This window comes from Gouania willdenowi, chromosome 18, assembly GCF_900634775.1.
Source record: "Gouania willdenowi chromosome 18, fGouWil2.1, whole genome shotgun sequence".
Taxonomy (NCBI): Eukaryota; Metazoa; Chordata; class Actinopteri; order Blenniiformes; family Gobiesocidae; genus Gouania; species Gouania willdenowi.
The window spans coordinates 25,070,463-25,088,616 of NC_041061.1; the positions used below are offsets into that span (position 1 = coordinate 25,070,463).

At 38.8% G+C, this 18,154-nt stretch overlaps 1 protein-coding gene across 2 annotated transcripts in view; it reads left to right on the top strand.

The window, feature by feature from the left end:
* Positions 1-18,154, top strand: part of zanl (zonadhesin, like) — a 75,119-nt gene that overhangs the window by 31,628 nt on the left and 25,337 nt on the right. For both annotated transcript variants that reach the window (XM_028475034.1, XM_028475035.1), the window contains exons 32-49: positions 543-671; positions 989-1,127; positions 1,906-2,047; positions 4,459-4,658; positions 4,778-4,916; positions 5,066-5,182; positions 7,105-7,229; positions 7,353-7,498; positions 9,219-9,362; positions 9,593-9,700; positions 11,011-11,180; positions 12,021-12,223; positions 12,385-12,529; positions 12,747-12,994; positions 13,069-13,246; positions 14,642-14,750; positions 16,859-16,953; positions 17,340-17,516. In XM_028475034.1, the coding sequence (XP_028330835.1) occupies positions 543-671; positions 989-1,127; positions 1,906-2,047; positions 4,459-4,658; positions 4,778-4,916; positions 5,066-5,182; positions 7,105-7,229; positions 7,353-7,498; positions 9,219-9,362; positions 9,593-9,700; positions 11,011-11,180; positions 12,021-12,223; positions 12,385-12,529; positions 12,747-12,994; positions 13,069-13,246; positions 14,642-14,750; positions 16,859-16,953; positions 17,340-17,516 (2,714 nt within the window). The remainder of the gene's footprint in view (positions 1-542; positions 672-988; positions 1,128-1,905; positions 2,048-4,458; positions 4,659-4,777; positions 4,917-5,065; positions 5,183-7,104; positions 7,230-7,352; positions 7,499-9,218; positions 9,363-9,592; positions 9,701-11,010; positions 11,181-12,020; positions 12,224-12,384; positions 12,530-12,746; positions 12,995-13,068; positions 13,247-14,641; positions 14,751-16,858; positions 16,954-17,339; positions 17,517-18,154) is intronic.

Consider the following 18,154-nt stretch of genomic DNA (forward strand, 5'->3'; position numbering starts at 1 on the left):
GATCAGGTCCAACTGAAGACTCTGTGTACCATGTTTCACGCTGATTGGACAAAACCCCAAGGAGAGTTAGAAAAAGTAGGTTTTCCAGTTTTTGCGATTTTGCTCCGACAAAAGTCCAGGCGCAAATGGGCGTGGCCAAGCCCAGGTGATTCAGTGCTATTCAAGGAATCTGTGGATATGAAGTTTTTGAATGTGCAACAAACAGTGTGGGAGTTAAGGGCCAAAACGCGTTGACCTTTGTTATAGCGCCACCTGCTGGCAGACATGTGTGAGTTTTTGCGTCCAAGGTACACGGGGGGGATGCTTACATACGCGGTTCCCTGGCCCCACGGGCTTGGGCCCGTAATTAAGAAAAACTTCTCTATAACCAAAGTTTCATAAAAAGACAAATGACAACCTTACCAATTCTATCCTCACATCTACACTTATACCAGTGTTTGTGTTACTGTCCAATCACTTGTTTTCTCCACAGTTTTGTTTCAATGTTCTAAATTTAAAATTCCATCTATTCATTTTAAACTGAAACCTTTTTTCCCCCACAGCTATAAGAACACTTTGTGCGGACTGTGTGGAGACTATAATGGGAACACTAAGGATGACTTCCGTAAACCAGATGGAAACTTGACCAATGATCCGAATGACTTTGGACAAAGTTGGAACAAAGATCCAGAGTAAGTTGTGGAAACTGAGATATGTCAGGATTTAGGCTTTTTAAAAGAATGTAATGAATTGTATTATTTCGGTTTTTTACTTATGTAAAATAATTAACAACTTTTTATCCACATAGGAAAATTTGAAATTACATTAACTCAGCATAGCAAGGAAGGAAATCAGAGATATTGTTTGTTAAAATTTTCTGTCGTAAAAAATCTAGGATTATAATCACTTAGAAAAAAATCAGATTTTGCAAATCCCCTACAATCAAACTGTTTCATCAAATTGTTAAAAGAAAAAGCACTTAACTTTAACTCTATGTGTGTTCTGACAGTTGCAACAAGAAACCCAATGTCACCATTCCTGGGTGTGACGATGACGACCTGGACTTGTATCAGAGCTCAGGTTTCTGTGGCATCCTGCTGGACAAAAAGGGACCCTTTGCTGTGTGCCACCCCAAGATTAACCCAAATGTACACACACACACACGCATGCACGCACACACGCGAGTAACATCGATCATTGTGATCTACCAATATGGACTTTTTCCAAACTGATTGAAATACCAAAAAGCTTGAACGATTTTGGTCAATAAGTTTAAAAAGCGTCTATTTGTACGGTTGGCGTGCGGACAACCCCCAGTGCTATTGGTACGTTTACTGAAGTACGCATACGTATCATCTTAGGGTTATGGTTAGGTTTAGGGTTAGGTGATAACCCTATATCGCAACAATTTTTAGGATTAGGGTTAGATTTACGGTTCGGTTTAGTCTTAGTCCGTGACCTAAACTGGCCAATGAGGGGAGCTGTGTAAGGATATAGTGTCGGTATATTGATACGGCAACCGTACGGATAGCCACTGCCATAAGTTAAACCTCAAACTGTGTCTAATAAAACAAAGCCAAAAGTATTTTTACCAAACTTTTTTGGAACAAATGTGGAGAAGAATCTATTACATCTATAAAAAAAAAAAGAACATTACTTTATACTGAATTGCCCATGTCAGGTATTGGACATCCCTGTTTGATTATAAAATAAACCCAGAATAATCCAGTTTTTGCTGTAGTTATGGATTGGAGTGTTGGGGGTGGAAGCTAAAATGGAGACTTTTACATAAATGCAAATGAGTTCATTGTATTACATCTTAAAGGTTGTTTGATTTGAATCAGGTTTGCATATAAAGCTTTGAAGGATGCAACATAAAATGGAGATATTTGGTTTGTAACTGCAAACTACCATATGTTCCTTTAGAATTACTTCAGAGACTGTCTCTTTGATCTTTGTGAACTGGATGGAGCAAAACCCATTCTGTGTGAGGCCATCGAAGCCTATGTGAATGAATGTCAGGATCGTGGGGTCATCATTGGACCCTGGAGGAATGAGACTTTCTGCCGTGAGTGTTGACTCTTAATGCACCACATCGTGAAAAGTAGGGATGCATGATTTTGGGTATTTTTGGTTAATATGCCAATATTTATATATTATAACTCATTTGGCTGATAGAAGATACTAATACTGATATTTTTATCCCCACACATAGTTGCAGATATCATCTAGTTTTTGTAGTAGAATTAATACATAGAATTATTTTTGCAGACTCTTTAGCATGTTGGCCTGCTGCCAAATGCCGAGATAAGACAAAGCTGAAAACGATGTAACATCAGTAATTATTCCTTGTGCAAAATAAGAAAACATACTTCAACTCACGTTATGCAAGTTTTGTTTTTAGGCCAAACAATTAGGAGACTTACAGCCAATCCTAGTAAGAACAATTTATATCTACATAAGTTTTATATGTGAGTGATAAAAACAGCATTTTTATAAGATACAAGTATTCTGTGTCAGAGCTATAAAATAGAATACACCTTTATTGATCCACAGAGGGGGAATTTGGTTGTTGCAGCAACACACAACACAATAAAAAAGTGCAGACAGTAAGAAACAAAAATAAATACTAACATAAGATAATAGTGCGAAATATAAGAACTTTAGGAGAGACATAAAAAAGAAAAGAAAAAAAGAGCAAAGACAATATAAAAAAAAGAACACAACAGATGTGCAAATGGCAATTGAATGAATTGGGTTGTTGTAGATGATTAAAAAAAAAAAGATTAAAGTATTTAGAAATTGGTAAATTCAGTGAATAATTGTACTCTGATGCTTAGTCCTGCCTTTCCACTGGCGATGAGACGTCTACGTACAGTATAAATATGATGTTGATGGGTTGATCAAGGAAACAAAGCCTGTGGTTTTATTGGTTAATTACAGTTGAGGCCAAAAATATTAGCCCCCCGGAAATTATGGAACGTTTCCCTAAAATTCTTCCCAATATTTGCAGCACTGATAAATGTGACACAATCAAACATTTGCCAGTTCTATTCAGTAGCTTTTGGTACATTTTTGAATATAAAATCCAATTTTATACTTGCTTTATATCAAATGGGGTCATCAAAAATATTAGCTCCCATGTGAATTCTTGCTTTCAAAACACACCTAATTAACAAATCGGCTTTCAAAATACACAAATCACAAACCACAAGTCAATTGGCTTGACATTCAATCATCATAACAGGACTCCAAGGAACAGGGCACTTGAACATATTATTGAGAGGGACACCTTTTACTCACCATGCCAAAGACAAAGGAAATCAGTCTTGAGCTCTGAAAGAAGATAGTCGAGGCTCATGAGGCTATACTGCAATTTCCAAGCGTTTCACAGTGTCTAGAACTGCTGTATGTTGCATCATTGCCAAGTACAAGGAGACAAATTAAGAATGAAACTTGGGTGTGGTCATAAGCGCAAAATTTCAAGAACTTCAGAGATGAAAATAGTCAAAAGATGTCAGCAAGAATTCCCAGAAATCTGTTAAGATGATTGTTGCCAGCCTGGCCTCTTTTGGAGTTGATGTTTCAAGGAACACTCTCCATCGTGGTGAACATTTAAACGACAAAGATGAGTTTTGGAAGTCTGTGCTTTGGTCTGATGAGAGTAAACTGGAACCGTTTGACCACATGTATGCTGCTAAAAACTGTTACTAAAAACAGTTCTCACAGTTAAACCTGGTGGGGGAAGCATAATTTTTTGGGGCTGTTTTGCAACCTCAGGCACATAAAGCCTTGTTCGGGTCCATGGAATCATAAAAAAAAAAAAATACATTGAAATTTTGAGGGATAATATGCATCTGTGTGTAGTCTAACCTTAGGTCGTCACTGGGTCTTCCAACAAGACAATGACACAAAGCACACATCAAAAGGATACCAAAACCAAGGTTCTGGAGTGGCCTGCACAGAGCCCAGACCTCAATCCTAATGAGAATCTGTGGCAGTGCTTAAAGCGAATGTCCATGCTTGGAAACTATGCAATTTGGACCAGCTGCAACAACTTGCAATGAAAGAATGAGCCAAAATCCCTCAGGAAACCTGTGCCAACCTCGTAATGAACCACCAGGTTGTTGTCAGTTGTGGCTCAGAAAGTGTAAACTATTAACTATTCGTGACCAGGGGGCTAATAATTTTGGATATCTCATTTTTTCCCTTTTTTGTTTGAAATCATTGTATTAATAAAATTCACTTCACACACTTGTTAATGGCCATTTCCGTGGAGAAATCAAGAGTTATGTCTTATTTCATAAGGGGCTAATCATTTTGGCCTCAACTGTATATCTGCTGAATGGCCGATATTCCATACTTAATTTTCAATCCAACATGTCAGACACTGATAGTGTGTTGATAATATTGTGCATCACTGGTGAAAAGGATTAGGAGTGGAATCTATTAATGAATCTTTTTCCTCCCTCTTGATAGCACTTCCCTGCCCACCTAACAGCCACTATGAAGCGTGTGCAGATGCATGTCAGGAGACATGTACTGGAAAGCCTCCCTCTTGTGGTGGTCAGCCGTGCTCCGAGGCCTGTGTGTGCAATCCTGGTTACGTTTTGAGTGCTGGCAAATGTGTTAGAAATAGTTCTTGTGGCTGCACCCACACCAACGGCCAGTATTATAAGGTACAGTGATGTGAGCTTTTGTTTGTTTTGTGTCATGGTTTTACTAACAATAAGCGACTGAGCCCTTGTTGTAGTTAAAGAAACACATTTTATATGTTTTCTGCTGTTTGCTCTTATAGCCTGGAGAGGAGTTTTATTTGGAGGACTGTAAGCTCAAGTGTCGGTGTGATGCTCCGTTTATTACCTGTGTGGCCCATGATTGTCCCTCAATGCACGAGTGTAAACTCCAGGATGGCCAGTTGGGCTGCTATCCTACTGGTAAGTCTACATCGGTCCAACTGAAGTAAAACAATTGTTTTGCACAATAAAAGCCTCATGTAGACTTTTATTTTAGGAAAATGGCCAATTTTTGAGAACTTGACTGTGTTGCATATTGACTTGTCTGCTTGTTCCATCCTGTCCATCAGGATCCCAGGATTGTGTGGTCTCAGGAGATCCTCACTACATCACATTTGATAAGAAGTTCTACAACTTCATGGGAACCTGTACCTACACACTGGCCAGGAACTGCAAGAATACCACAGGTTATAACACTTTCACTTTAAACTGACAGGAGACCAGTTATTCTCATAGTCGTCTCTCTTTTTCTTCAGAAGAAATCCTACTTCCTATCTGCGAAAAATCACCAAATTTTGCACAAAGGTTCAGTCCCATATCAGATTACCTCAGCTGCGTGACCTAACCCAAGTGACCCAAACTTGCGACAGCGCATCTTCAGACTGTCCTACACAAACGAGACAAGAATATTTTTGTTTTATGAAATATTAAACCTACAGTGCATCATAATGATTGACTGTAAATGGTGATGTAAGCATATATATGCCAATTCTTGCTAAATAAACTTTCAATGTTCAATTAAAAAGAAGTCCAAAAGAATTGGAGCCATTGCAGATGATGTTTGGAAAACATCAGAATTTTATTTCAAAACTGAGTTGTTTTTTAACAGTATTTTGACTTTTGCTCTCGTGAAACAATTGTAGTCAACGTAATAAAAAAATATATATATATTTTTTACTAATGGAGCAAATAAGTCATTGTTAAAAATAAATTACCAACATCCCAATGCTGTCTTGATGCAATTTGTGTATTTTTGGATTTTTGTTTGAAACAGCCGCTGTCTTGCACAAATACATACAGCTGACTAGCCTAGTCTACTTGGGAAGCTCCATGGGGTTAGGGTTAGCCAATTAGCTCAGGGAGATAAAGCATCATATCTTGTGCCAGAAATTATAACTGATGTAACCGGCGTCAGACCTGGGGGAATCTGAGCGGCCACATGTGATACACAGGCTGGAGAGCACTGTGGACCTGTAGGTGAATCAAGAGAGAGATGTGGATTTTAATTCTGACAATAACAACACATGCCCTTAAATCAGTAAAACAACAATGTTTTCACTCTTTAGAAAAATAATAAATGAAACAAATGACAATACAAAAATAAATTACTTTAAATAATATTACAATTATAAAATATAGACAAATACAGTAAAAATACTTTAAATAATATTATGATTATAAAATATAGAAAAATACTTTAAATAACAGACTTTCCTCTTAACATACTACCAAAATATATCTATTGTGGCTGACACAATATCCAATAAACTCACACACTTACTTTATACAGTTAAAACATACAACACTGTTGAAACCACATGAAGTTGCCACAAATTCAAAAGGTTTCAGTCTCTAAAAGACCATTTTCAATATAATCTGTTAAATACAGTAGTGTACAACACTCAACATTTAAAACTTACTTTCAATAACATAACCAAACACTTTAAACTTACTCTCAGAAACATTACCAAGTTTAACACTATCCATCATAAAGCTTTTATATAAAATCCACTGATCATCAGTCCTTACATAACCTGCTCTAATGGCGGTGATAACTCTCAGCCATACACTCTATTAACTCTGAACAAACTATCACACCCTTCTAGTTCCAACTTTACCATCCGGACAACTTTACTAAACAGTTTCCTAACCATTTCTCTTAATGTATGGATAAGTAAAAGGCATGAAATATAGTCAAACTGTACCTCTCGGTGAATCAAGAGAGAGACGTGGATTATTGTCTTGATCAAGCCAGCGCCATTTTAATTCTGAGTCGTGCTGGTTTGGCCCAATCTCTTACTCTCTTTCTGCCATACAAGCACTTGGTTGCCATCTTGTGACCAAGAGGTGTAACAGCACACCATTAGAAGTCAGTTAGTTACATTGTAGATAATATTTTTTAAAAATAGGGGGTGTCTGACTTATGCATTTTAACTTCCTTACGCTGATGTAAAATGCACATTAGAATGCATTTAGAGAACTGGAGCTTGAGTCCAGACCTGCAGAATACAAGTCCCCCAGTATAGTATTAGCTGATGAATTAATTACCGGCTAATGGTTTGTTAGTGTTCACCTGTGTGTAAGCAGTGTTTGCTCTCCCCCTGTACAGGTCCCTGGTTCTCTGTGGAGGGGAAAAATGAGGAAAGAGGGGTGTCTGGTGTGTCATACCTGAGAAAGCTCTATGTGACAGTGGACAGAACCACAGTGACTCTGATGAAAGGCAGGAAAACACTGGTCAGTCTGACTGATACCATTTTACCTGAAGAAAACTGTCAATAATATATTATAAAACAACAAGATGTTAGTTAATCCATGCTTAACACTGCTTGTTCTTGTATTTCCTCATCCATCTGTCAGGTGAATGGAGTCAAGGTGGCCCTCCCTCACTCCCCTTCCCCTATGATATCCATCAGCCTTGCGGGTCAGTTTGTCACCCTACAGACAACCTTTGGCCTTAAAGTCCGCTGGGATGGAAACCATTATGCACAGATCTCAGTTCCAAGGTATGTATGCAAGTCTTTTCTGCACGTTTTCTCTTATATAGAAAGAGTCCCCCTTTCAGATTCAGATTCAGAATACTTCATTCATCCCCGAGGGGAAATTCGGCTTCATTTACATCCCGTCCAAGAAACATGAAAAGACAATAACATATAACATGGGAGTACAGGAGCTGAAGTACAGTGGGTCACAAGCCATTAACTCATTCACTGCCAGCCATTTTCAGAGCAACCAACCCAATATTGCCAGGCATTTTAGATGATTTTCACTGATATTTCAAGACCCACAGAATATTTTGTACAATGACAATCTGAAATCTTAAACCGGAGTCTGAAATATTAGACTCTCGTCTATAGCTTGTTTCGCTCTTTCGTAATCCGCAATTGAATAGAGGCAAGTTTCACACAAATCGCCAGTTTGTGACAAAAAGCTGAGAAAAAAGGCTTTTTCTGAAAAAACCTGTCAATGACTTTGAAACAATTTTTTTTTTTGCTTTAGGGACACCTCAACATTAGTTCCCTTCTATAAAACTACAACACTGAGACCAGGCTTTTCATGACAAAATTATTATTATTTTGCTTTCTGGGTCAGAATTGAATGGTTTGCTTACTGTATTTTGGCCTTCCTCCAAGTCTCTCCCCCCCCGTCAGTTCCCACACATGCAACTTCCTCCTCCTCCGGACAAGTGTCACTACTTGCCCCGTTTTTTTATCGTTTTCTCTCACCATTGCGACACTCTCAATAGTCCACTGAGTTCTGCTTTGGTCAAGTGTGCACTGCATTGCCGCAAATCGCGCAAGCGCAAAATGACCAAAATTAACTTAATCTTTCTCAACAATAACTATTTTGTTTCATATACATCTACCTGGGCTGCAGATTTTTTTAAGACTGCTGCCAACTTGTTTGTAGTGTTATTTCAGCAAGTTTCAGTTTTATGGTTACAGTTGGGGACCTTTGTAATTGAATACCCTAGTTACAGCACAGCAACCAAATTGAACTGTATCAACAAAGTGAATTAATAAAAATGGCTTGTGTAAAGGCTTTTTCAAATGAAAAAATTCTCCTGTGAAATCTGACCTGTTTACCTGCACAACTCAAAGAATCGCAATCGAGAATCGTTTAGAACAGGAATCAAAAATGAGAATCGGGATTAGAATCAGAATCGTTAAAATCCAAACGATACCCAACCCTACTCATCACGGGTGATCTCTCATCCAAAGGTGCGCTATTGATATTCACGGGAGAGCTTCATCACACTGTCTCCTAGCAACCCCAGCCAAAAAACACAATTAACGTCTTTAGGCGTCTTTGGCAGACAACGTTACTAAACCCAATTGAAAATTCAAAATTCGAGGACATAGCACATACAGTATGGTCTGGGGAGGGGACTTATGGAGGGGAGATTGCAGCCAGCTGCTGGGGAGCGTGCGAGTGCAGCCTCTTACATTGTTTATTCGGTCAGGCTAAGCACAATTTTCCGTCAAACTTTGGGTCCATCTCTCAAGCAGTAAATCCAACATGGTGGCCTTATCACGAAAGCTTAGCAGTTAACTTTTCCAAGTTAGATTCAATTCCGTGTAGTCGTTCCGAAGTAGCATCCTGCTTACTTTTGACTGTTTATCACATGAGTCTGAGTGTTAAGAGCCCTGCCCAATCCATTGGCAGCCTTCCCAAAACAGCTGCCAACGCAATTCGAATTAATACCTCTTCATCCTCCTTCATCAGCTCTTACTACAACCAAACGTGTGGTCTCTGTGGTGACTATGATGGGACACCAAACAATGACTTCACTAAGCCTGATGGCACCCTGGTAGGAAACGCCAACGACTTTGGGAACAGCTGGCAGACAGATGAGGATGAGGATGACACGTAAGTTTTTTCAAACCCTTGTGATGCTGTAAGCTGCCATTTGACTGTTTTCAACAATGGTTTTCACATTATGTGCCTGTGTAGCATTTGACGTAATCAACGTAGGATAAAAAATAAATAAATTAATACAAAACAAGTTTTACTCCAATACGAGCAAACATGAGGTTTCTTCACAGATCAGTGTTGTTTGCATCATGCTCTGTACTGTGTTTGTGCTTTGTGTGGACCAGGTGCACTCCAGGCACCAAACCAGACCCAGACTGTGACCCCAAACTCGAGGCTGAGGTAGTGAAACCTGACAAATGTGGCAAACTCAAAGACCCTGCTGGACCGTTTAGGTGAGACTATGGCACCATGTGTGATCATCCACAGAAGCTGAAGCCAAACCCAGAACAATTACACATTTTCACAATAACACATTATTGTGTTACAAGTGTTTTACCTTCTGCTTCACACTCATTCACTGTTTCTTCCTTTTTGGCTGCTTTAAACCACCTTCTCCCTAAGATCTTGGTTGTATCTCTTTTTTAGTTGTTCTGTAACCAAATCCACTGCTTCATGAGACTCACGTCAGCATGAGTGTTGTGCTGCTGCCTCTGGCTTTGTGATTTGGGGTTTTTGTCATCCTGTTCACTTCTGGCATTTTCAGTCCAGCTGTGGATACCTTGTGCTGTAGGTTCTCCACCACTGCATCATCCATGCACTTTCTTAACAATTCAGTGCACTCAAGGGCACCCAGTGTGTTGTAAACTCCTGGCCACCATCTCAATTATTATTATTTTGCTATCTGGTTCAGAGTTGAATGTATTTCTTACTGTATTTTGGCGTTCCTCCAACTTTCTCTGCCATCAGTCTGCACACACGTAACTTCCTCTTCCTCCCCGACGTGCAGAGTGTCACTGCTTGCCCACTCATAAATATGCATAAGTAGTCCACAAATCAGCCTGTTTGCATAGAGTTACTCAGAAAGTGACATTTCAGAGGCTAAAACGCTGGAAAACAGGCGAGTTTGGGGAAATAAACCTCAAATACTATGTTTTGGGGTTCTTAGAACAAATGGAGATGGGTGAAAAATAGCATGACATGGGACCTTTACGTGTGTGACTAGCACGACACAAATTGTATTGACCGTGACATTTTTTAGTGTTTCCAAGTAACTTTTCAGGATAATATTAGATTTTTTTTCACTTTATTTAATGTATTTATTTTGGTGTGAATACATTTTTGGGGTGCCCACCAGCACCCCTATTTCCCATTAATTTCTTTCAACCATAATTTCTTGGGCTCTGTAATAAGCTTATTGTGTGGCTCATTAGCATAAAATATTGTTGCATTGTTTTTAAATGTCATATTTGCTGTATATATGATCGAGAGGTTGGGGGTTCGATCCCAGTACCTGACTATGTGTTGAAGTGTCCTTGGGCAAGACACTGAACCCTCAGTTGCTCCCAGTGGTCGACTAGCACCTTGCATCTGTCCCATCGGTGTGTGAATGTGAGAGTGAATGGGTGAATGAGCTGATTTGTAAAGCGCTTTGGGACTACTTCAGTGTAGGGATAAAGCGCTATATAAATGAAGTCCATTTACCATTTACCATATAATATTGCTCTTTCACTTAGCAATAACCTGGGTATCTGCTTTCTTCCAGGGACTGTGTGAAGGTGGTGGATCCCACTCCATTCTTCCAAAGCTGTGTGTATGACATGTGTCAGTTCTTCGGGCAGCAGCATGTACTCTGTGACCAGCTGCAGGCCTACACGGATGCATGCCTGAGTGCTGGGGCTAAAGTCCACCAGTGGAGAACTCCAGACTTCTGTCGTAAGTCTTGCTGACTTTAGTGTTATGGTTGGAAAGGTGGTGATCAGAGGTGTAAAGAGTACTGATATATTCTACTCAAGTAGAAGTACTGTTACTTTATTGAAATTCTACTCAAGTACAAGTAAGTCATACATAAAATACAGTACAAGTACAAGTAAAAAGTGTCTCAACTAAATAGTACTCAAAGTAAAAGTTACTAGTTACTTTCACCCCCCATGTTTATTTTTGGTAATAAATCTTATAAATCTTGCAAACAGAAATTAATTCAATTCAAAATAAAAATTTTCTCAGGCTCTATGTATAGCTAAATTATGAACTCTAAAACTGAGAAAACAACCGACATTCAATGGTGTTTTGGTGCCATGTATTACGTATAATCTGGTTGGTCAGCTATGATGTGATGCATTTGATTATTGTCTGATCATTTAATTTTTGTAGTTTCCCAAATTATAATTTACTCAGTAACGGTTGGGGGTAAAAATGTAACAAATGACTTTACTTCTTTTAAAATGTACTTTAGTACAAGTAGAATTACTGATTTAGAAATGTACTCAAAAAAGTACAAGAAGCCATAAAAGCAACTCAATTACAGTAATGTGAGTAATTATAATCAGTTACTTTCACCTCTGGTGGTGATAAATAGACCTGTTAGGTCCATAAGTTATTTAGCCTGTACCTGCATGAAGCTCAAGTGTCCTAATGCAGAATGTTTGATGTTATCTGACTGTTGCTTAAAAATGTACTTGTATCCAACTTTACATCATTTCATAAACTACCGTTGCACTATCCCTTCTTTGTTTGGGAGTGGCCTAGTTGACTTAAATTGCACTCTTCTTCCAGCCCTGGCCTGTCCTCCCAACAGCTCCTACTCCCTGTGTACCAGTTCCTGTCCTGAGACCTGTCTGGGTTCTGTTGGCCCATCTGGCTGTGAGGATGTGTGTGTGGAGGGCTGCAAGTGTAACCCAGGCTTCATCCTCAGCGATGACAAATGTGTAGCACTGAAAGACTGTGGCTGTGTGGATCCCAGTGGAGTTTACCACCCTGTAAGTCAGAGCCTTACATGTCTGAGCAGTGTTTTTTCTGCAGAGCCTTTACTTGCTGAAATGTGGTCAACGAACGATTAAAAAGAATATTGTCAATAAAATATAAAATTTAATCTCATAGTGCTAATTAACTTCATATTGTGATCCCCAACCTTGCATAGGCAGGGGATGACTGGTATTTGAAGGACTGTGAGCAGAAGTGCACGTGTCACAGTGGAGGCCTGATCCAGTGTCAGAACACCAGCTGTGACCCAACCACTGCAAAGTGCCAGCTGCATGAGGGAGAATATGAATGCAAGCCTCTGGGTAGGTTTTAACACACACACACACACACACACACACACACACACACACATCAAACAAACTCTTGACTTTTGCCAAGAGTAATAATGCTTAAAATGAATCGAAGAAATCATGTTTTTCCTAAAAAGTAAAATACTTTTTGGACCGCTTTGAAGTACAAAAATTGAACACACTTCATACAGTGTGTACACATCATCTAAACGTGTACCTTCCTGTGCAGGAAATGGCATCTGCTCTGTATCTGGGGATCCTCACTACACAACATTTGACAAGCGCACCCACCATTACATGGGAGCCTGCTCATACACCCTGACCAAGCCCTGCAATGAGTCCTCTGACCTGCCATATTTCACAGTGGATACCCAGAATGAGCATAGAGGAAGCAACAAGAAGGTTTCCTATGTAAGAGCTGTTGTGGTTAATGTGAACGGTGTGACTGTGGTGCTGGGAAAGGGCCGCACAGTGCAGGTAAGTCACATCCCAGGTCACTCTCAGATGTCTCCACCCTGCTTGCTGCCACCATTAACCTGCTGCTCCGACAGGTGAATGGAACAGCTGTTATTCCACCTGTCACCTCCATCCCTGGGGTCCAAATATACATGAGTGGAAAGTTTGTTGTCCTTGAAACATCCTTTGGTCTGAGAGTTCGCTTTGATGGGAATCACCATGCTGATGTCACTCTCCCAACATCCTACAACGGCCTGCTGTGTGGCATGTGTGGTAAGATCCATCCATCCATCTCTCTGTTTCCAGCTTCCCCCAAGAGTCCAAAAACATACATTGTAGGTTGATTGGATTCTCTAAAAGGTCTGTAGGAGTGTGTGTAAAAAAAAAAAAAATTTAAAAAAAATCATAAAACCAGCCACAGGTTTAAGAACTAAAACTATTTTGTATCAATTTTGTGATAAATGGTTTTCCTTATACTTGATTCCTCACTCTGAGACCTGAGCATGTCCTTAAATGTACACTATATGCAGGAGAAATGGCCAATGTCAAAAAGCCTTAATTGCTGCCAGATAATGTAGCTAAATGTAGCTAATATTGTTGAAAAAGAACATGACCGTGTATCCATTTATTTATTTTTATCATTATTATTGAGTTGAAAAAGTTTCACCCAGAGTAAGTATACCAAGTTGGCCAAATAAAAGCGTGGTTATTTTTTTTCCTTTCCAATATGTCGTCTCACCCTTGAACTTTGTATATCGTCCCACCCTGAGTACGTACAGAACAGGTTATTGCAGTGGTGATGGTGGTTGAGGTGTAGGTGGGACTATGATAGGGATCTAACGATTCACTCAACTCCCGATACGATTCTCTCACGATTTAATTTACAAAATGGGACTGTAGACATATGATGACTGAAAAATATTCCTTTTTTTTTGTGGGGTTCGAAACTATAAAATACTGTACTGTTTTCCTTTTATTTTTCATTGTCAGAAGAATCCCTTGTTAAACTATTCAAAACAATTCAATTTAACTAAAAATAAATCTTGAATGAAATAAATAAAGGAATAATACAAATGAAGAAGAAGACTATTAATTTAAATTCTGGTTCGATAGTAAACAATGCAAAACTGCATAATAGTTCTTTTTCTTTTTAAAAGTGCAACTAAAAATGTATTTTGTGCCTTAACAATTGGACTTAAAAAACAACCAGTCATTGCATTGTATTTAGGTCAGATATTGGTTTGGACCAGCAGAGGGCGCTGGTAACCCAGTGGTCGGTTGGCATGCAGATATCTTGCAGTGAAGAAGAGATGCTATGCTAGCAGACAGAGCTAATAGAAAAATGTGAGTTTTACAGATATTCACGTAATATTACAGATATTCTTTCGGTGCTAAAGGGGTAAGGAATCATTTATGAATATGTTTAAGAGTAGAAGGCGGCCAGAAAGAAAGTAGTAGCAGATTCCGCCCGCCACTTCCGGATAGTGCCCTCTGCTGTTTAAAAAAAGTACTGCGATTCAATTTTCACAGTATCAATGTGAACAGTGATACCTATGAATCGATTTTTAACTGCCTTACAATTAATCGTTACATCCCTAGACTATAATGTTCTGTAGTGTTGAATGGTAAAGCTGTTAGCCTTTCTTATTCTTTCTTATAACCTTGCAGGAAACTTCAACGGGGATTCCAAAGATGACAACTTAAAACCAGACAATAGACCTGCAGCTAATACCAACGAGCTAGGAGACAGCTGGCAGGTCCCTGACCCACGGCCTGAGTAAGTCCCCGACACTAACAAACACAGCTTAAGGTGGAAATGACTCAGCACATTTTGCATACTGGACTTAGGATCGCATACTAACGTGCTATACACTACACACTCAATGAGTATATACTGTCTACTATATACAATTAGTAAAATTAGTATGACTGTTCCCACTTAAGTATTCTTACAAGTTTCCCAAGATCATTTCAAACCTACAATAACAAAAACCTGAAGCGCACTGAGACTAAATATCTTCGTTGATTCGCCACCTTTGAAAGTTCTGAAAATATTTTAAGCGCAAAATTTTCATTTGATCCCTAAAACTTGCAGAAAACACATTTCATGCTGACATTTCGGAGATTTTCGTAGACCCGCCATTGTGCTACTGACGAAACTTCCGGTTAACTTCAAAACAAGAGCCCTATTTACAAAAGAGTTCAAAAAGTCAAGAGGCAGTTGAGTATGAGTAGTGTGCCAACCCTGCATATTATCCGGGTATTTCTTGCGTACTCAATCTTTGCATACTATCTAATGTGAACGCAATATATACTCATGTTGACGTCAGACTTAGTATGAGTAGTATGTTAATATGTGATTTCAAACACAGCATAGCCAAGTCTTCTTCTCGTAGACTAGAAGCGGCAGAGGCAAGTTGCTTTCCTCACAGGTCATCAAGGGAAGTGTGTGTGGACCATAAACAGTCTGGTGTAGTGTAGACAGTGCGTGTAAAGTATGTCATGATGATGAGCATATATTAGCTGTGTGCTTCTAGTTTCAGACTGGTAGGAATCGTCAGTCTGGCTTTCAGGTTTTCCCTTCAAAAAAGAAAAGTGTATTCAGTTTGAAACTTACAGTGTTCATCGTCAAATCATTTTTATTTTATTTTATTTTAGTATTATGATAACATTGTTAATTAAATAAAACAATATCTTTATTTTTCATTTTTAAAATATTAAGCCCGTGAACACAAAATAGTTTAATGTAACTTGTCATGAATTGTATCGTCACACCAGGGTCGGCCCGTTACATAGGCAATATAGGCAAATGCCAAGGGAGCCATACAGCCAGGGGGCGCCAAATTGGCTGAGTGAAAAAGAAAAAAAAGTAATTAAACAACCAAAGCGCTGACATTATTAGCATACTAAACTTGATAGTATTATTGACAAATAGTTTTAATGACAGTTTAAAAAAATTTATTTAGGGCGGCTAAGACTTTTAAATTTGTCTTGTTTTTTTGTGCAATGTCTTACTCTAATAATATTAATAATTTGTATTTTGAAAACGTTACTAAAACCTATATTTAAAATCGCTTTTATTTACTGTTTGTGTTCTTTTATATGTGTATGTGAAACCCTTTTATCAAAATGAAAAAGAAATATCAAAAAAGTAATTTTGCTCATGTTTTCTTTTTATGTGAAGAGTATTTGTGGGTATGGTGAAGACCACTATGCAAGTGTTATGAATTATTGTGATAATGATACTATTATAACAATAATGTAGATATCAATAACGCTATTTAAAAAGGCACCAAAATAAAAATCTCACCTAGGGCGCCAAAGAGACTAGGGCCGGCACTGTTTCACACCTTTAATAAACAGTAATATATAGTAGAATGGCTATAATATTGAGAAAAGAATGAAACAATGTGGCAGTGTACAAACACTCACACACACTCTTCGATTAGAACATTTGGCCCAAATACATAGAGGATTGTAGGGCATTTGCCCACCAGACAGTTGTTCACCCCAAAATTTGAAAAAAATTGTTAAATACTTACTAACCCTAGTCCTATCCTTGGATTTGCCAGGTTTTACGTAGTACAATATATTGGTGGTGGTTAAATGTCTCTTTGTGTACTTTTTGTTTGAGCAAAAATGTCCAGCAACAATAAATGTTCACAGTCATCTATCTACAAACTCAAACAAATAGTGTTAGTACTAACAGCATCTATCATGGTTTCTGTAAAACTTAAAATCCAACAAAAGAAAAAGTTACATTTCAAATAAAATGTCCATAGGCAGTTTGTCATCAAAGCAAGAATATGTGCAAGGCCACTAATCAACTGTGAGGCTCTATGACTAAAGTGTTTCTGACAGAACAAATGTCTACCTTTTCCTCAGCTGCACTAACGGGGGAGGACAAGAGGACTGTGACAAGACTGTGGAGGAAGAGGCCAAGAAGCCCACCAGCTGTGGCATGATCACTGATCCCAATGGTACACCAACACACCCACACTTCATATTCAAACATTAGTAAGCAGTGATTTTTATGACATTGATTTGGTTTTTTTACTTTTTGGATAAATGACTCATAGTTCATGGGTGAGCAGGTGAAACAATATATCTGTATTTTTGGGACAAAAATGACTCCAAACACACACAGAATGACAGAAAAATACACAAAAGGACAACAAAAAAGAAATTGGTGAAAGGAAATAGTAGAAGGAGCACAAAATGAAGGAACACTCCAAAGACAGATTTTAGCCTATAAAAGCCTGGTCTTTTACAAGACGTGAGATGACATATTGTGATTCCACACCATTATTATTAATAAAAACTGAGTCACATTGATTACATCTCTTCTCTGTGATCTCTTCCTCAGGGATCTTCAAGCCCTGTCACAGTGTGGTGCCGCCGGAGTCTTATTTTGGAAACTGTGTGTACGACATGTGTGCCACAGGGGGTCAGACTGTAGCTCTGTGCCAGGCCGTGGAGGCCTATGCTGACATGTGTGCGTCTGCAGGAGTCCCTATAGCGTGGAGAAACAACACCTTCTGTCGTAAGTTTTGGTGAATGGGTGCATGAGTGTTATTGACAAACGGTGACGGAGAACAATGAAAGGACGGGTGAAAGCGATGCCATTTTGTTCGTGCTGCTGATATTGTGAAGAGGAGTGGAGTCTGCTGTGCCAGTATTGTGAAATGTGTAGAGAGAATATTAGCGGGAAAACATCCTACTGCTCAGACGCTATGAAATAAAAGTGAACAGAGGGAGTGTGTGTGCTTGATTGTGTGACATCACTATGTATTAGAGGAAACTCATATTTAATCTGATCACTTACAGTCAGTGATTACTTTTATAAATGAGCGACTAATTAGATAATGATCATGATGGTTTCTGCTGGTGACGTGCTGGTGACGTGCTGACGTGGTGACGTATCGATCATTTCCTGTTTACACTCTACCGCTGTTTGCAGCGCTCTACTACTGTGTTCTGCTAACTCTAATCAAACTTGTTGTCATTGATATTTTAGCCTTGAAAACACTTGTTTTAATTTTTTACCGTACAGTTAAACGTACGAAGGTTAAGTAAAAAGCAATCTCGCCTCTTATAGGCAGTACAATCTCCTTTAAACTTCCTTTTGTCCTTAGCTTAGCTTAGCTTAGCTTAAATTTAGCACCTATGGCTTCTCTCTCC